General features: G+C 35.4%; 1 protein-coding gene and 1 long non-coding RNA gene across 2 annotated transcripts; both read left to right on the top strand.

Annotated features, from left to right (window-relative positions):
• Nucleotides 1–3,011: 3,011 nt before the first annotated feature.
• On the top strand, nt 3,012–4,541 carry LOC136808165 (uncharacterized). Its single transcript, XR_010846828.1, has 2 exons — nt 3,012–3,245; nt 4,076–4,541. It is a non-coding gene; the product is annotated as an uncharacterized lncRNA (long non-coding RNA).
• A 13,954-nt stretch (nt 4,542–18,495) lies between these two features.
• Nucleotides 18,496–19,962, top strand: LOC136808267 (golgin subfamily A member 6-like protein 25). Its single transcript, XM_067064811.1, has 2 exons — nt 18,496–19,351; nt 19,895–19,962. Exons 1-2 carry the CDS (start codon nt 18,496–18,498, stop codon nt 19,960–19,962), a joined length of 924 nt encoding a protein of 307 aa, XP_066920912.1.
• The last annotated feature ends 594 nt before the right edge of the window (nt 19,963–20,556 follow it).

Genomic DNA, 20,556 nt, shown 5'->3' with positions numbered 1-20,556 from the left:
GTATATTGCCATCTTTGTGTGTTTCCTTAAGGATACACTGTTGTAACGTAAATTCATTTGCAAGTTCACTTAACAGATATAAACATTGCTTCTCATCACTAGAAGCTCCTTTTGTAGAACTCCCACAAGGCCAGGATGCATGTGGAAGGTTAAAATCTCCTAGCAAGAATATGTCTGGTAAGGTATTTTCCGCAAAAGTATTAAAAGTATCTCTCATCTTTTTTAATATTTCAGAAAATTCTTTCGAGGTTGATGGATGACCGTGAGATGAGTCATCTGGTTGTCGATAAATAACAGATATCAATATGTTTAATTTCTTGGAGTGAACAATTAGCAGTTCATTCACACCGTTTGAATACTGCAACACTGGTTTAAAGGTTGAACTGATGTCGTTTCTAATGTAAAGTGCTACTCCTCCACTGTGTCGACCATATTTCTTTTTGGTTCGTGATCTATCTGCTCTAATTATGAAGTAGTCGTTAATTTCAACTTCTGCATCCTTGTGATCAGCAAGCCACCCACGTCTCAGTTAGAGCGATGAAAAGTGAATTTTTCTCATGTAAAATATCATGTTATTCCGTGCAATGTTTACGAGACAAAAGAGAAGACTGTACTGGAAAGCAGAATCAAAATGATAATTACTAGTTGCTATTTTCGTCATTGAAGATTTCTGATCAATATTTATTTGATAATGGAATCATTTTGATTTGGCTTGATTGATTGTTGAGTCCATTATCGCTTGCTTGACTTTTGAGAGATTTTTGTTTAACATTGGAGCTTGATCATCATCAATTAGAATAATGCCGATTTATATTTGTACGATAAAGTGATAACAAAAGCATGATTGATGACTTTAGCCCAAAAGACAACTTAAATGATAAAAGTACCTATATGTTACTTTTGCTGCTAGCTCGAATATATTTTCAAACAAGATATCTTTCACAAAAACGTGTTTTTTACTGGCGAATCAACTTATATTTTTATAAACTCTTTGACGTGAGATTGTAGATAACGCTTGTTATTATTACCACCTAATAAATAGTAATGGCATTACTTTAATATACTTATATGAATAATAGAAAATTTTGAATTTTATTCTGCAAGGCAAGGTTCTTGAAAAAATTAGTTTGGACTGGTTTGGATTGATTTTATAAATGAAACATTGGGAACATCTTTTTGCCGAACACACAATATCGCAAAAATAGACTCACAAAAAGACAAAATTTCATCACGCAAAAAATCTCACTAGTCTTGATAAGTTACTGGAAATTATTGCTAGGCTGCTGATTCCTTTTCGGAAAATTGATACATTTAAAGTGAATGATATCATAAAGAGGTAGCACATTTTGAGAGATTGTATACTAGGTTCTAATGGCTGAAAAGCTCAAGATCATCTTTCAAACTACGCACTATTTTCTTTTAAATTTTGAAGGGAAATGTATAATATAATTTTTGAATTGTTGATAAATTTGTCTTTGTAAAAGTTTTATAGAGAGCTAAGTAATTGTTTCAAAAAGTCACAAAAAGAGAAAAAGATGGGATAAAAGTCTTTCAATTTATTCAGATAAACTAGGTACCAGCCTAAAGCCTAATGTAATATCTTTGTTGTTGGTCATTCAGCCATTGCACAAGAAACATGTGTGTTCTTTTTTGTCACTTGCATTTTTTTTTATAAGAACCAGTAAATATTTTTTAAAGTTTGGCTGTCCTTTTTTGCACTTTGAGCCTGAAATTGTTTTTGAATTGCTCAAAACCCGACGTATTTAATTTTTGAGCCTCGCATTGTTCTTATAAAATTCTTATAAAAAAGAAAGAGTTGAGTTGGAAAACATTATCAATAAAAGTTTGACTTATAAAAATAATTTGTTAGTGTCGAAATTTCTTCGCTTTGCGAAAACGGAACGGTCGTTCCGCAACCCCTTTTATGTTGATATAATTGGTTTAAGGTATGTAAAGAGTTTCGACTTTCCATTTGATATAAATCTATCTTTTATCAGAATAGCTGGACCCACCTACCGTCAACTGCTCCACGGCATGGCCCGAACATGTTCGGGCCTGTTCGGACCATGCTCGGGCCACAAAAAAGTATTATTGAATCGGCCCGAACATTTTGTTCGGACCATGTTCGGGCCATGTATTTACAATTGATACGGATTTGCTTTACCTTTCCTGGTTTATCATCATCCATTGTTAAATATTTTCATTAGACAAATTCAAAGTTCCAATACCAGTTTGATTCACAAAGTTGTATAACAGTACAAAAAACGATCCAGAAAATTTCTGCTTCGAATAGGAGAAGACCACGAGAAAAGGGAACGTGATAAAGAATAAAAAGAGGACCATATTATGTAAGATTCAAATCATTCTTTTTAATAATTTTCCTAACTTAATTGGAAAATAGATGATTAACTTTTATATTTTAACAATATATATTTGAATAAAGATGAAGATCTTTATATTTGTTTGCTAAAGTAAGGAATCTAAAATACAAATATTGGGCAGTTAGGAACATTTGGCGAGTTCCTGTACGCGGCCGCAATCAAAAAAATCATAAGGCGGCAATCACAAATATCTTCATTTCGCGTCCTCGTTGAGTCGAAAAAGTGAGTCGGTCGGTCGGTCGGTCGTAAAAATGTTCGGGTTTTCTTAAAATTGGACCCAGTGAATTTCTTCTTCTTGTCCGACCTTAATCATCCATTTGTTTGGAGTGTATTCTTGAAGGAAACTGCCAGCCAGCAGCCAAAACGACCGCGTGTTACGGGTGGTTTCAAATTATGACCTTTGAACACTGTAATGATAAACAAAGTCAAAATGCCGCGAATGCGCTAGAAATCGCTCGCAAAAAATCGGCAATAATAAAATCGAAGTGACTACTACCACGGCAGATTATTTTTAGACTGCCGTGGACGTAACCACATCTATATAGACGAGGTTAGGTCCACGGCAGATTGAATTATAAATCTTATCAAATTACGAATTGTTTGCAGCGTCGGTGGCACAGGGGATATAGAGCTAGCACAAGCTTGTTACTGTTTTTACAAGTGTGAGTTCGAACCCCAGGAAAGTCACAAGTTTTCAAAAAGCTGGAGAGAGATCTTATAGCACAATGCTTCCATTTTCGCATTTTCAGTGCTACAGAGACACAAACATGACAATAAATAAACAGGAAATTAGTCTTAGAAATGGATCAACACAACAGGAAATTAGTCTTAGAAATGGATCAAAAAACAAATCAAAAGATGCAGGTAAGATACAAGAACCTCTGATTGACACAGTACAGTCAGCCAAATGGATTTATAAACTTCTGAATAGCTAATATCTAATGCTTTTTAATGAGATGGAAAAAAAAGATGAAGACAGATCTTTACATTCTAAAGTAGAAAAAGAATGTATAATGTAGAAAAACTTTCAAATGAAATGGACAAGTAACTTTACAGCAAAATTAGTTAAAAGAAGCATCTCAATTTGTGATAATTTTATTTACAAAATGTTTCAATGCCAATGGATGCTATATTAGCTACAAATCATAGGGGGGATGGGGAAAGGGAAAGGTATGAGAGGTTTTTTGAATGCGGTCGAACAGAGGATAGTTCAGTCATTTGACGGCTATGCAAGTTTCCCTCCACTGATGCAACTTGTCTTAACGGTATAAATTGGAACCCCGGATGATGTAATTTCAATTCAACTTGGAATTAAGGTAGCTAAGGTCCAGGGGATGATGTCAACCAAATCCTATCGAAATCAAACCAATTTTCTTAATCGAACCATCGCTCCAACTCAATCGAACTTATATAATGGAAAGGATACCTACTGAATATGATCGTTCACGGGTTTCTCGAATATTCAGGCCCAGAAAAGGAAGAAGAAGAAAATGGGAAAACATAGACATATTTCGGTTCCGAGAACTCCTAGATGACATCAATGTTCCAGAAATAAATGTTACACACCACAGATTAGGAGACAGAAAAACAAGGAATGGCCGTCCTCTGAAAGTCACCCTGCAAAGTCAACATGATAAAGATCTTATCATGTCATGAAGAATTTACATATGCTAAAAGAAACTTGTTTCTTTCAGGTAAGTATAACGGAAGATTTCACAATCAACGAACGGAAAAAGATCAAGGAGATGCACAAACAAGCGAAGAAACTCAAATAAAAACAATAACAATAAAGGATTCAACTGGTGCGTAAGAGGAAGCCCAAGAACAAAACTATGCATCGTTAAAAAATTACACGGTATCTTGATTAGTTTAATTAAAACTCAGTTTGGTGTTGTTCAATTTACACTAATAGCTGATTTAAAATAGCTGTGATTGGAACTTATTTTCTTTGCTTTGCAATTATAAGTTGAGGAGTCCATCAGTGATATTGACTTTCCTATTGTCTCTAAAGAAGGATGTCAAAATCAGAAGAGGGATGTCGACATAAGACCAACTAACAGTATGTTTGAGTTGCTGTTCAACGAGTGTTTGAGTAGTATCTTGGTACTTTTCCAGAATCATTCCTCTATTTTTCTTGGGTATACTGTTGCGAAAATGGCCCAGAAAAAAACCAGACACTTATTGAATGAATGTCTAACTACAGTAAGATCAAACCTATCAAACTACAAGTGAACCTATCGAACTATAATCATATCGCAATCAAAGGTAACAGATCAACAGTCATCAAACTTTAACTGAAATTTCTTGGTTAGATTGTTGTTCTTGATTGATTTGGTTCTGTAATCAAACACCCATCGTTCGATTACTGTCCAATTAGGTTTGATTAGTTCGATAATCAAACAGTTCGATTGACATCAACTTTGCGGTGTATCCGTTATTATGGATTACTCATTGATAATCAATTTTTATCGATAAGAAAACTTTGTGTGATGCTGTCATACCATGTCTAATTCTCAACATATCATAGTGTCCTCCTGGGTTGGTTCCCCCCGCTAAAAATCAAAATTTTTCTCCATTCCCCCCTCTTTTATTTCCCCCACCATATTTCAAAATTTTTCGGTTCCCCCCTCTTTTTTGAATTCCCCCAGCTATTTGAAGATTTTGCGGTTCCCCCATATGGTTAACATAAAAATGCCTTAAATCAAGTTTGAAATTTTGGAAAGCTTGAAAAAATAGCCTTGAAAGTGCTGGAAAAATGAAATTGTATTGAAAAGTTGGTTTATCCCAAAAGATTTGCTGATTTTATTGCTTAAACAGGTTTTGCAACAAGATCACCTTGAGATCAGTGAAGTTCCCCAAGTCAAAATCTCCTAAATCTATGGTTTTCCCCCCTCTTTATTTTCCCCCAGCAAATTTCAAATTTTTCATTTTCCCCCATACTTTGAAAAAAGGGCCAAAATCAGAATCCCCCCCCTTTATAAAGGGGGGGGAGGACACTATGCATATCTGGTCTTGTTTTAAATTTGTTTTTACTGTAAAATAGATAAACTTCTAAGAAAGCTGTTTGAAATACTGGGGGGAGATTTAAGGCGCCCCCTTGATGACTTTGAGCCTCAAATTTCCAGCCTTTGGCTAGATATTTCCGCTTACGCCTTTTTGGAAACTCAATTTGGCACTCCAAACGGGGGCATTGCTCAGTGCTTGGAAAAACCTCTGTACAGTATATATACGGTCGATAATATTGATTCTGACTTCTGAATTACAGCATGTTGTTTCATGAGTCCCTCAAGGTAGTGTGTGTTGGGGCCTCTGATTTTCCTCGTGCTAATTGGGGATATTGACAAGGAAGTGGTGCACAGCTTTGTTAAGTTTTTCGCTGATGACATTCGTGCTACAATTACAAAAGAAGTCAAAAGTCTTGAAAGAATATACAAATGGACAGATGACAATAATATGAAGCTATAAATGATGTAAAATTTGAAATTAATTGCGCTATAGAAAGCACCAAGAAAAAACTCAAACAAGCGGCCTAATTGGACTCGAGTCCCGAGTGGGATTCGACTTTTCAGACAAAGGATTTTCGTCAATTTTATACTTAACCATAAATCATTCATGTCTATACCTTTTTGGGTTTTCTTTGGAATCGATTCTCTTCCTCTTCTCTCCGTCACTATGCGTTTAAAGGGACATAAAAATGTAGTAAAATGTAAACATTGCGCAAACCACGTGTCATTTTTAAAGAGAACAATTAAAATCACGTGTCCGAAACAAACTTGTAAAACAATTGAACAATCAAAATTAGCCACACTTGGTTTGATTTTTTATTTTGACATGTGACATTTGTTTTGATTTTGTATCCGCTGCATACAGTTTGTTTACAAATTTCGCAAGTATTGTTATGTCCCTTTAAAATAAGTCCATTCTAATTTGCTGGAAACCGATTTCATCGCCATTGTAACACGCCCGGAAAATTACTATAGTGTATTCCGCCTTCTTTAGAAACACTCGAAAACATATTTTTCCATAGTAGTCAGGCCATTTTTCATGTCCTTTTAGCGTCCGGTCATCGGACGCTGCCCCTCCTGAAATCTCTAAATTTTTCTAAAATATGGCCAGGTAGTGTATTCTGCTTTCTTTAGAAACATTTGATAGCCTATTCTTTTTAAAGAAGGCGGAATACTATCTTAGGGCAGTGCAGTAAGTCCAAAGAAGTGTATTCCGCCTTCTTTACAAACATTTGAAAGGGTATTTTTTTAAAGAAGGCGGGATACTATATTAAGGCAGTAAGTCCAAAGAAGTGTATTCCGCCTTCTTTAGAAACATTTGAAAGGGTATTTTTTAAAGAAGGTGGAATACTATGTTAGGGCAGTAAGTCCATAGTAGTGTATTCCGTCTTCTTTAAAGAAACATTCAAAAATGTATTTTTTGTTCCAATATAGTATTTCGCCTTCTTTAGAAATTTTGAAATAAGGAAAATCGGGACTAAGAATGTCTCGTTGCTATATTTAGTTTTAATTGAGTCCCGAATCCAATATGTTCGTAAACGTAAGGTAAATCGGGACTAAAAGTTTCTCGTTGCTATATATACTTGGATTGGAAATAATCTCAAAACTTAATAAGCTGGGGGGTTGGAATAAAAATGTCTTGGGTGAAAAATGTTTGAAAAGGAGGCTAATACAGCTGAATTAGGACAAAAGAGGGAACTTTCAAAAATATTCTCCGAAAAATTAATTAGCGAGGGGGACGGCTATTAGGTACCCGAGAGTATTTATACTTTTACTTGAGTCCCGAATCCAATCTTTTTATAGGCCAATTCGGGACTGTCCCAAATGCAACATTTTTGCAGGCCGATTCGGGACAGTCCCGAAAAGTTTAATTTAAAAAGTGTTATAATTAGCCTGTATAAATAAAGATCTACCCCACACTTCCCTGATTTTCAAATTCAAGCTGCCGTATCCATCTTTTCAGTGACTCAGATAGTAAATATGTATTATATATACTTTTACTTGAGTCCCCAATCCAATATGTTTGTAAGGTAAGGCAAGACCAATTTAATTTGTTGTTCTATGGACAGATTGTTAGAAGAATATGGGTCGGTCGGTCGACAAAATAAGAATAAATTTTTCATTTATCAGGGTACCAAGAAAATTTTCCAAAAAGTATCTGGATCAAAAATTCACTTTGTTTTTTATCTTCGATGAAGATCATAATAAAATTTTAGTGTATGGAATGCTTTTTATGATTTTTCAATTTCTTGAATTAATTTTCAGCTTTATTCAAGTTTAATTCTTACAAATAACTAGTGTGTAAAATATATTGTAGTGGAAATTCGATATTATTATTTTTTTGATTTTAGTAAAAATAGGGTCAGTCGGGCCCGTAGAACAACAAATTAAAAAATCTTTTGTTTGAGATTACGTTCTTCAAAGTGTAAATTATTTATTTTTCTGAATTTTATAATGATTATGTATCTATTTTTCCTAATAAGAGAATCAAGAGAATCTAACGATTCTTGTATCAAGGAAAAATCATTCTTGTTTTTTTTAAGGAAATTTATCATTAGTTCAAAGGAAATATTTCCCAAAGATAGTTATTTATGTAATTTCCAAGGAAGATTATTTAAATGTGTATGTATTTTTGGAGGAAAATAACTCCTTGTATTTAACTTGTATTTATAACTTGTATTTATCAAGAAAAATCATTCGTATTTTTAAGGAATATCATTCTTTTATTGTTCAAGGGAAATAATTGTCCTTTCCAAGAAAAACATTATATTTTCAAAAGAAAACTTTATTCATGTATTTTATATATTATTTTACAAGGAAAATAAAAAAAACTACTTGCGAATCTTTGATGATAGTATCAAGAATTATAGACTAAAAATCAAATGGTCTCTTTGTGACAATTGTTTGATTGGTGTTGGTGCTCCCTCGGGAGATAATTGATTTTTAATGATAATTTACAAACCAAATCGCCACGTTTTTTGAGAGGTTTTTTCTCATTTTACATTTGAAAGTATTCTCATGAAGTCATGTCTATGAGAGAGAAGGAGTGATTTTTTATGTCTTGGAATCATCTCATGTCAAGTTTATTTTCTTCTTGGTGACAACCTTCTGACTTAAAGATTGGTCTCAAGATTGTTTGTGGATAAGTCTATGGACAATGTTTTGTAAGAAATTCTTGTATATATTTTCTCTTCTAAGGTATTTTTGATATATCTCTAAGGACATTTATCCAAGGTTGTACATATTTTGTGGACTTGTCTAGTGAAGACTTTCTTGTACATTTTTACACTTCGACTATCTCGACTAACATAGGCCTATGTATGTGAATTTGTAAAGTTTTTCATGTATTTTTTCTATTGCGTTTTTAGCTTGAATATCTCTATACAGATGAAAATTCCAAGACCTTTGTCATTCATTATCCCAAACAGTTTGCTTCTGCTTATTGAATAGGCATGATCCCATGGAAGGGTAGATGAATCAGGATGAATGAACGTTGTTGACACTTTTTTTAACAAAATGGTGGAATTTGATGAAAATTTAGACAGAATCTCAGAAATTAGGTTCTTTGTTGGCAACAGAAAAATGGTCCATTTAAGTCTGAAAGAGAAAAAAGTTTAATTTACCAAAAATCGTTTTGGAATCTCTAAGTTGTAACCAAATCTTTCCTTTTCAAAAAACTGAAATGGGAATTCCCCTGTTTTGCACTAATTTGTTTTGCTTTTCTTAGAACCTTTATTTGTAGGGAGGGGACTTAAAAAAAGAAAATTAGAAAGAATTTAGTGGCATATGTACAAAAGCTGCCAAATTATATAAAAAGAAGGAAAAAATCAAAAATTTTGACCGGGGACCCTTTTCAGGGTCCCCCCGAGCCCCATTTCTGCGGGGTACTCAGCGCGACCCCGGACCAAAAATAGCCTAACACCAACTTTCTTAAAACATAGTCATGTGGCATATCAAATTATCAGAAATTCTATGCTGATTCCAAAAAACATTAGTAGTAGGGGTCAGAAATAAAGCTAAAAAAAGTTATGACCATATCTTGGACCAGATTTTGAGTAAATTGCATAATTCGCAAGAAATTCGAATAGAATCTTGATTATGACTAACATTTTATGTTGTTAGTAGTTAAACTTTGACAAAATTCTGGTTTATTGATGTAACTGTTTTCATGATATGAACAGTACTGGATATGAAGACATTTTCAGGTTTATTTAAGTTTTCTTTAGAGAGAAGGATTATGGATGTGTGAAGCTGAGGTACCTTGAACAAGAGCAAAATATATTTTATCAAGCCAGAAATTGCAAAATAAAAAATCAAGGAATAAAAAGTTTTTCAATTGTAAAGAGCATCACGAACTGCCACATGAGTGGGCAGAATGAATGTAAAGATAACCTTTGGATGTTCTTTACCAAATGCCAAGAAAGCGTTGGAATATCTATTCACCACTAAGATGGTCAATACAGGAAAGAATGAGAATTTTGAAAAAGCTGTTGAAAAGGGTGTTGTTGTAAAGGGTGTTGTATTGCAATGGATTTTTTGCAATGTTTATCCAAAGAACTATCGAACATCGGAGCACGATATTAAAACATTATTAAATAATTATGAATTATTGAAAAAAAGAAGCACTTCAAAAAAAACAGATGATTTTAAGCAAATAGGTTAAAGAATTGTTTGACATTATTGGAAAGATTTCTCTTTGATTATTGAATAGTCCATTGCTAGGGCAAATTCTCTCCTAGGACTGACAGTGATATCCAATTCAATTCTTTGCAATTTTCGTTTAGGTATACAAGTTGAGTTCAATCCTTAGACCATGATGGCACCTTTAAAGTTAACATTTCATTTGAAAAGGCATTGTAGGGTACAGTCATTGATTGGTGCTAAATTTAATTTAAAAGTTCAAAAGAAAGGGTAAGGCTACAAGAAACAACCTGGGTGTAAAAATAAGGCAAAATGACTGGACATTTTACAATAACCAAAAACAAATCCCACTAGAAGGGTTTTGTACCAGTTTCACTGATAGACTCTTTTTTAAACTTTCCAACTCACCGAGGATGCTCTTAAGATCTGCCATTGAGATACTGGTAGCTGATCTGGCGCCTTCAAATATATTTTTAACCCATTTTGATAACCCCCCCTTGAACTCAACCTCTTGCCATTCTGCCTCCTCATTCTGCATCCTGCAAATGTAAACTTTAAAGGTGCCATAATCATGGTCTATGGATTAAACTCAACTTGTATACCTAAACAAATATTGCAAAGAATTGAATTGGATATCACTGTCAGTCCTAGGAGAGAATTTGCCCTAGCAATGGACTATTCAATAATCAAAGAGAAATCTTACCAATGTTAAACAATTATTTAACCTATCTGTATTTCTCAAACTTAGGCCAGTACTCTCGGGTACCTAATAGCCGGGGGTTTGGAATAAGAGGGGGGCATAGTGCGGAAAGGGTCTGATCCCCTTCTTGGCAACCCCCCCCCAACCTTTAAAAATATCTATCCCCCAAGGGTTTTGGGCTAAATTTTCGAAAATATATAGTGTATAGTGTGATCCGATAATCCCCTCAGACTACTCAAACAGAAAAACTTCCTTTCATGCAGACCAAATTCATAACAACGCTGGAAAGAATATCTACAATATACGTAAGCCCCCCTTTTTAACTGATCCCCCCTCCTTGCTATCCCCCCTTTAATGAAAATTTCTTATCCTCCCTTCTTCACTTTTTTGGAAGGTATCATCCCCCCTTAAGCCCCAAGCTATTAGGTACCCTAGAGTAATCATCTGGTTTCTTCGAAGTGCTTCTTTTTTTTAATGATTCATAATTATTTATGTATTAATTTTAATTATTTATAAAATTGTAATAATAATCTTTTAAAATCGTGCTCCACTGTTCAATAGTTCTTTGGATAAACATTGCAAAAAATCCATTGCAATACAACTCTCTGCAACAGTTTTTCAAAATTCTTATTCTTTCCTGTATTGACCATCTCAGTGGTGAATAGATATTCCAACGCTTTCTTGGCATTTGGTAGAACATCCAAAGGTTATTTTTCCAACATCTCAAACTTAACACAGGTATTACAATCTTTACATTCATCTGTCCACTCATGTGGCAGTCGGTAATGCTCTTTGCAATTGAAAAACTTTTTATTTCTGTGTTTGTTTTGATTTTTTACTTTGCAATTTCTGGCTTGATAAAATATCTTTGCTCTTGTTCGAAGTACCTCAGCTTCACCATCCTTGTCTAACTTAAATAAACCTGAAAATGTCTTCATATCATGAAAACAGTTACATTCAATTAACCAGAATTATGCCAAAGTTGAACTACTAACTACATGAAATATTAGTCATCATCAAGATTCTATTCGAACTTCTTGCGAATTATGCAATTTACTCAAAATCTGGTCCAATATATGACTATAACTTTTTTTAGCTTTATTTCTGACCCCTACTACTAATGTTTTTGGAATCAGCATAAAATTTCTGATAATTTGATATGCCACATGACTATGTTTTAAGAAAGTTGGTGTTAGGCTATTTTTGGTCCGGGGTCGCGCTGAGTGCCCCGCAGAAATGGGGCCCGGGGGGACCCTGAAAAGGGTCCCCGGTCAAAATTTTTGATTTTTTTCTTCTTTTTATATAATTTGGCAGCTTTTGTACATATGCCACTAATTGTTTTTTTCTAAGTCCCCTCCCTATTATTTGTCATCATGTAGTGTTTCAGAAGAACAAGAAAAGGAGTGCGAATTTGTTTCATTTTTTTAGAATAGAATGAAAAAATGCCAACAGATTTCAATGTCGGTGAAAAGTTTTCTTCCTTGGATGAACTCTACCAAAAGTTGGAACAATACAAAGTTGATAACTCAACAGAGTTATCTATTGATGATTCCAGACTTATTAAATCAGCATGCAAGGGTCAGCGTTTGGCTGAAGGGGACGAAAGAGAAAAGGCTTTGAAATATTCAGAGTTAAAGTATGTGTGTGTGGCTAGTGGCACGTGCAAACCTCGTGGGCGTGGTTTGAGAAAGTCGAGGTAAACAGATTATTCAGTATTTTTTACTCCTTAGATTCAAATCACTGAAGCAAAGTTGATCTATCCTTTTATCATTATACAGACTGTAAAGAAACAGAAGAATCAGTTATCTTTGTGTCAGTGTAGATCTATAGGTCCTGCAAAGCAGGAGGTGTTTTCCTAAGATTAAAAAAAAACTTTATCTCTAGCTTTTTTGACCTCTGAAAACCAAAATATTCAGTCCCGATTATATGTATTTCCAGAATCTATTTTATGTAACTCCCCAACTGGAAGCCCTAAATAATGGAATGTCTCTGAATTATTTCAATTTTCAAATATTATACTCTTGTATTGTTAATTTAGTCCATTAGTAAAGATTTTAATTATCCTCTGTTTTATTTTCTCACAGGACTTTGAAGAAAGGATGTCCATTTTATATCAGGTTCCGATTGGATAAAGACCGTCAAGCATTGGAAGTAAAAGATATTCACGTTCACATAACCACGAACTAAACGCAGTAAGAAATACACTCCGCTATAATTTAGTTATGTATTGTCGTATAAAAAATACAGGTTGTTTGTAGAAAAAGAAATACTTATGAAGCTGGACCTTTCTTCAGACTTTAAAAGGAAAAATGCTTTGATGTCACAAATTAGAGATAAATTTGGCACCTCTTCGAATTTTCATCTACGCATCTTATAGTACCAATATCCAATAAATCATGGACGTTTTTTCTTATGGTATACCTTTCGTAATCTCTCAAATATTAAATGGAAGGCTTTCCTTACCATAATTATTCTTGTTTTTATAGAATTTATTCCGACACTATCCACGACAAAGAAAACTGCAAACTATCGTAGAAGCTGACGCCATACAACTGTTGAAGGCAAAGGCAGACAAAAAAATGGTTAGGTCGAAAATTGCAATTGAAAGCGGTAAAGTTGTGACCATGAGGGACGTGCACAACCTCGCACAGAAGGCTAAAACCGATAGCGAGGGGCGGAATAACCTGCAAGACGTTGTCGACTTGTTAAGGAACGAATTTGGTAAGGTTATCTCTTTCGAAAAGTGATTTGCTGTCTGCCAGCAAGGGTTACAACGCCAGTTAACCTAAGGAAGAACGAGAAATCTAATCAATCCTCTCAATATTCGAGCTGAGCGTTTTCGCAGCACATTTTTCCCCTTTTGCATATCCCAGTGGAATATCTTAGACAACCATAAAAGCTGTTTCGACCTTTAAAAATAAATTTTTGATTATTTCAGACCTTTGATTATTTCAGACCTACACAATTGCATGTTTTTGATGTTCCTGACAATCAAGGTGTTGTCTTTTTAATAGTTTTTGGATAGGAACAGTCATCTCAATGAACATTGATTTACACCCAGCACTTCCTTTTGCACTGCCTCTATATAAATCCCATGCAAGACCAGTCTTTATCCACTAAAGCCATAAACATCTTTGCTAGCTTTACTAATACGGTGGGTAGAAGCTTAACTTAGGTATTAAATCAAGCTCTTCTTAGTTCTGTGGTCGAATTCATTCATGAATCTGGCAGGTTCGGTGGTGCATTATTTTAATCTCCAATCAACTCAAACTCTATTTCTTTTTATGATGGTACCCTCTTTTTACGTAGTCTAGTGCCCCTGGTGGTGATATAACACTAGTTTCTAGTGGGGATTGTATTTATGTTAGTCATGTTTGTAGTGTTTGTTCGTTAGTGTTTACGTTTACGTTGTGTTTACGTTCTCAAAAGGTTAGCCTTTTTACGCAGTATCTCCAAAATGTAGCCTATATCAGATATCACAGCTTCTACGCAGTAACGTCTATTCGACTTTTACGACATTTTTCGAATGTTTTGAGCCCAGGTTTTCACGCTTTTTTGACGTCACTTTAAGCTTTTGAAGCTGTTGCAGACAAATAAATCGAATTTACGTCAAGGCACTTAAAAGTCATCAAAGTGGAATCCACAAAGAAACAGAATGAAAAATTCCAAATTTTACAATTTAATTTTTGAACCGTTTGATTTTACTTTTTTACTGCTGATCGCTCTGCTTACCTTGTTTTATCATCATTATACATCTGATGACTTTATGTTTCCACTGGTCCCAAGCAGCAAAGTCTTCAAAAAATCGTTTAGAATATATTTTTGCTGATCTAACACTTGTTTTTAAACTGTGATTTGGCTGCCAGGGGACAATTTTGCGAAACAAAAATAAACTTACAAACATTATGCTATTAACATGACGAACACATAACACAGGTCTTCTTTGCTTCTGAAACATAGTACGGCGAACCTGAGACGAATGTCTGCGGGGCTGCTTTCCTTTTCGATTTGCTCTGCTCTATTTTAAATAGGCGGCACTTCGTGAAGGATCTCTCGTCACACGCAGCATTTTGTAGAGGGGCGAGACTGTGTGTTAACGCGTCAACCTTTCCTGCTTAATTTGACTCACCGAACACCACCAGCCTTGGTTAGTGGAAGATGAGCCCTTTCGACCCATCCCTTTGCTTTATTTTTCAAATCTTAAGTCAGTCAATTGTTTAGATCAAAAGGTAATTTAATCAAGTAGTGCAATAGTGCAAATCGCAATATTCCAATTAGTTTTTCAAGAAGTTTAAAACTATCAAAGCAAAGATTCTATTTTTTACCATACTCGAAGTTTTTTAGATTTTGTGTATGGTGCTATTATAGAAACTCCTAACAGTCGATACACTTTAGCCCCCTTCTCCTCCAGATTTTGAAGGGCGCCTAGGCAAAGTCTTGTAACTCAGGCTAAAAATCCACTAAGTCAATGGAATTTCACATTTTTGTTTCTTTTAGCTGTCCCCATGTTTTGTCAAGTAAAAGAAATTTCGATTTGAACACTTTTAAACCAGAAGACTTTTTTTTTTCAAGGAAAAGACTATTGCATTAAGAAGAGAAAGGGAAGAAAGGAAAGACTAATTTAGACTATATTATATCGTCTTTCATTATCAAGTTCGATTTTTTGACCCATTAGATGCCATCACTCCGTAACGGAGCGTCGCGACCCATGGATGTACGCAACTTTAAAAAATTTGAAGTTGGGCTTTTCCAGAAAAAAACCGTATACCCCCTGTTGAGGATGTCCATTCCTCAGTGGCTGGAAATACTGTACCCCGTGAAATTACAGGCAATTTCAGGTTTAAACCGCTCTGGAATTCTGAATTTTAGTAGGATTTAAAAAGCTATTTTTGACATATTTTTTCATATCTCTCTATGAAATTACCGCCACATATCAAACCTTACCCCTGGAACGGAAATGGAAATCCCATTTGGTTTCTTACAAAACTTCTCCACATAATCTTTATCACCCAACCGTTTGCAGCAATGCTTTTCTAGGTCTTCATGTTTGTTCTCACCAAGGTTGTGAACAATGATATTGCATTTTGTTAAATTTAACTATCGTTCTTCTTCTTTCTCTTAATGAAGTTCTTGATCGTTACCTCTTGTTGCTTCAGCTCATCTTTAGTAACGCTAGCGTATGTCTTAGTGTTGTTTTTGGGTCTATATCATGGTCTTTTTTGTCGAGCTCATCTTTAGCGATGCTAGCGAATGTCTGTTGTTCTTTTGATCTACTAACGACGTCGTCTTTATTCACAAGTTTATCAATTTCTTCTCCAGACTATCCAGTACAGCCAAAACGCATTGCTCGTTTTGATATTTCTCTTTACCCCAGTATGTGTTGCCTTTTGCTTGTCATTCTTGTTTACTTGTTTGATCTTCCTTCAAACAGTATTGGCGTGACAGTGATGCATTTCGCACATTCGAATCTCCTTGCTTTGTACTGAAGGCAAATCTGTATTTGGACGCTGGAAGCTCCGAACAGACATAATGAAACAAACCTTTAACACTTCCTACACTTCCTACACGGCAAGACAGTTGAAATTTCGGTGTAAGATTTTTTTTTCATCAGATTTCAGAAGTTTTCACCATTTTGTTGCATTGTCAGGAGCACAACCGTCTTACCTATAATCTTATTATTGTGAACTCTCGTGACCTAGTGGTAGAATAATAGACTTTTGATGTTTTTTTACCTGAAGAGAACTCAAATCAGATTTTGCTGACTTTAACTTTTTCGTGAACTTTCGTTAACTCCGCTTTAAAGTCACCCAAATGACACTGTCGGCCGATAATCAAACTGCGCGTGCCAAAAATAACAACAACGACCTGAAACTAAATGCTATATACCGAGTGACCCAGAAAAAAGTATAAAGGTTTGATGGTTACTGTGTCCGAAATAATGTGAGTTTTTACCATATTCTTTTTTAATTGTCAAGAGGAAAGGTAAACTTAAAATTTGGCGCATTAGCTTTTTAAAATTTGTACAGTAGTTCTCAAGTTATAGCTGTTGACGTCAAATTTTTTTAGAAAAGGTCCAAAAACACGTCACAAAAGGGTATCAAAATGAAGCATTTTTTAAACTGTTCATTAATTTTTTTTAGATGCCTCAAATTATTGATTTTCTATTTTTCACTACCTTATCGGGGAAAACTTCGTCGGGGAAAAGTGACGAAATTTTGGACAAGTGACGAATATTTTCCCCGACGAAAATTTTCCCTGAATTTTCCCGGACGAAGTTTTCCCCGATAAGGTATAACTTTTTTTAGGATAATTGATAAAAATCAGCTGAGATCATTAATTGAGTCGTGAATGGTGAAAATGTGAGGCTTTCAGCATAGAATTGCGTTAAGTTTGCCTTTCCTCTTTACAATGACAAAAGGATTTATTAAAGGTATACATTATTCCGGACACAGCTAGCCATCAAACCCTTATACTTTTCTTTTCTGGGTCACCCGGTATTTTTTTCAATTCATTTCAATATTCAAGTTTTACATTTTTTTACAAAAAGGTCAGTATCGTTTTTGTGGGTAGTGCTTTTTGGGAATGGGAATGGTTGGCGATGTTGTTATTTTAATAAGAAGAAATCGTATCTTTATTTTCAAGGCTGTTCCGTTATGTCCATCAAGACAAGGAAAAACCGTTCTTAGGCATGATGTTCCAAGATACAGCTATGAAAACGAGTTTCCAAATCGTATTCGGAGATTCTTTTTCTCGACGCAACGTACAAAGTTAACGAACTACGAATTCCAGCGGTTATCTTCCTGGTGGAGGATTCGTTAGGCCAAAGCGAGGTTGTCGCTGTTGCCTTAAGGTCAACGAAACCAAAGAAAATCTAATTTGGCTAATTGAACGTTTGCTAGGGAGAATGACACGGCGGCTTCGGGTCGTCATGGGCGATAAAATATCAATGAGCAACAGGATAGTGACATTCTTGGTGTACCAATTCTAATCTGCCTCTTTCACGCACTTAAAGCGTTTAAGCGTGAGATGACAACACTTTCACTTCAAGCGTCCACCAAAGAAGAGGCAAAGTCTCTTTTTGAGAGCATGTGTTATGCCCAGAACGAGAAGGATTTTGTCGACTTGGAAAATAAATTTTTGGATTTAGGGTGTCCATCTCTTACAGAGTACTATGAGAAAATTGGCGCCCTATATCGAACGAATGGTAAAATGCTTTAAAGCCAAATCAGGGGACTTTTTGAATTCGACCAACAATCGGCTTGAAAGCTTTAACAGCAAGTTGAAATCACTGCTAGGCCCATCGGAGCAGCCTGAATGAATTTGTTCGTGGCTTTTTACCGTGCTGTCTGCAATACGGTCTGAAAGAGACAAAGCCGCTGCTGACGAATTCCTCAAGTCAAAGACTTTGGTTCCAGAAAACACGACCGTCGCTGCTATCCGAAGTCATCTGACTTCGTATGCTGGAACTTTGTGTGTCAAGAGCTCGCTGCTGTGTCGAAGACTGTGTGTTTCGTAACAGTACAAATACATCCTGTGATTGTTGCTTTCATCAGTCAATGCGCCTGCCTTGTCGTCCACATTTTCCTGACTCGATCGTTAGCAGGGCTTTCGATCTATGACCCACTGTTGTCTGACGATCGTTGGTCAAAGTCTTTTTTTCACGACAGCCATCGATTATTTTCTCAACCCTATATTCCACCAGTTGGAATTAAAACTGTATCTTCGTGTCGCCCCACCAAAGCATTAAACCACGTAGAAAGGTATAGGGATGCAGCAGCCTTGTGCAAAAACCTTTCTTCGTTGGCTTCAGAGGCTGGTGGCAGCACATTTGTTGAAAGAATGCAAGTCCTCAAGACTCTCGAAACCATATGGAGGAATGGTCAAGAGGCCCGTATCCTTTACTCTAGTGATCGATCGAGTCCAAAAGAACCGAGCATACCTGAAGAGATCAAGCAGACAATTAACTGCCGTAATCGAACCGAACGAAGCAGTTATCGAACCGAACGAAACAGTTATCGAACCGAACGAAGCAGTTATCGAACCGAATGAAGCAGTTATCAAACCGAACGAAACAGTTATCGAACCGAACGAAGCAGTTATCAAACCGAACGAAGCAGTTATCGAACCGAACGAAGCACATATCGAACCGAACGAAACAGTTATCAAACCGAACGAAACAGTTATCAAACCGAACGAAACAGTTATCAAACCAAACGAAGCACATATCGAACCGAACGAAGCAGTTATCAAACCGAACGAAACAGTCATGGAACCGAACAAAGCACATATCGAACTGAACGAAACAGTTATGGAACCGAACGAAGCAGTTATCAAACCGAACGAAACAGTTATCAAACCGAACGAAACAGTTATCAAACCAAACAAAGCACATATCGAACCGAACGAAGCAGTTATCAAACCGAACGAAACAGTTATGGAACCAAACGAAACAGTTATGGAACCGGACGAAGTAAAATCAACCGTCAGACCTGATGAATCGACACGAATCACTCCACCTTTTGATGTTAGTGGCCTGAAATTGCCCTCTGGAAAAAGGCCAAAAGGAAGACCAAAGGGGGCATCATTGACGGTCATAGGAAGAACAAGGAAAAGGAAATTTAATGGTATTTATTATTTCTACAGCTGACGAATTAAAAAAGTCTAAAATTATTTAAAATTATTTTCAAAAATCGAATTAACAATTAGAGACCCCTCCGTAAAGCACATATTACCAGTGGATACCCTCTAAGTTTTTTTTTTTTACGAATTTTTACGAACTCGATTACACAAAGCAACAGAATTATTATTGGCTGCTTACAATTACCTAGTCCAGCGAAGAAAACCGTAGACAGTTTACCTGTATTAGTAGGTTATATATTTTTTACTGATACTTAAGTGGTACCCACTGAACGTTTAGCTACTGGAAACACTTTTTATTAAGAAACTTTATAAGAAAAGAGGATAAATTTTTGCAATTAATTATGGCAAAAACCTAAGAATCAGCCTGTTGAAAATCACGGCAATGTCGATCCTGACCCAAAATTACTGGTTCTCGTGTAAAAACAAGCCAATTTGTCTGCAACCCTAGTTCTTTTAAAATGAATAACGCTTGGGTCCGATCTGTTAGCGGTAAATAAATAGTCTAAATTACGATTGTATTTTTTCAGCAAAAGATCAAACGAAACAAACGTCAACCAAGGTGCCAAAGTTACTGCCAGAGGTAATGACCTGTTAATATTCTACTGATTGTACTGATAATTCTATTGGTGAAAAAGGCCAGTTGGCCGAAATATCATTAGAAAGATGATGTGCTATTTCTATTTCTGACTACGTAATATTCTATACACTCGCATAGACGGAGGAAATTGTTTTACTGTGACAAGATAATTCTACTGATATACAATGTCCAACAGCTCATGACCTCTTATTACTGGAATGAGTTAATAGGGCTTACCAAAGAAAAGCAAATCGTTAATTTTTAATTTTCCACCATTGGAAGATTTTTTTGAAATTATGTTCTCGTGATTACCTTTTTCGGGATGAGCTGGAGTTTGTCAAGATACTGCACTAATTGGTCATTTTTAAGTGATAGAGATGACGCGTTCTTTAGAAAATATAATAAGATTCTTTTATTACACTCTTAACGACCAACCAAAATCAAATAAGAGTTCGTAAAAACTACCGCTTGTCCCCTTTTTTCACAATTTATAATTATGTAGACAAGAAAAGTAAAAAAAAAAAAAATTTTTTTGAAAAATTTCTTTCACAGAATTCAACCGCTGTTAACACAGTTTCCAGAGCCCTGAGGTGAAGCAACTCATGTAAGTCT

The sequence above is a fragment of the Clytia hemisphaerica genome, unplaced genomic scaffold, assembly GCF_902728285.1.
Source record: "Clytia hemisphaerica strain Z4C2 unplaced genomic scaffold, Clytia hemisphaerica genome assembly, whole genome shotgun sequence".
Classification (NCBI taxonomy): Eukaryota; Metazoa; Cnidaria; class Hydrozoa; order Leptothecata; family Clytiidae; genus Clytia; species Clytia hemisphaerica.
The sequence above is the reverse complement of the archived record's forward strand: the minus strand, read 5'-3'. Positions and strand labels throughout refer to the sequence as shown.

Excerpts from the sequence above, each read along its gene's own strand:
- LOC136808267 (XM_067064811.1), top strand. The coding sequence starts at position 18,496 with ATGCAGCAGCCTTGTGCAAAAACCTTTCTTCGTTGGCTTCAGAGGCTG. Across the intron at positions 19,352-19,894 it reads AAGGAAAAGGAAATTTAATG|CAAAAGATCAAACGAAACAA; the intron begins GTATTTATTATT and ends GTATTTTTTCAG.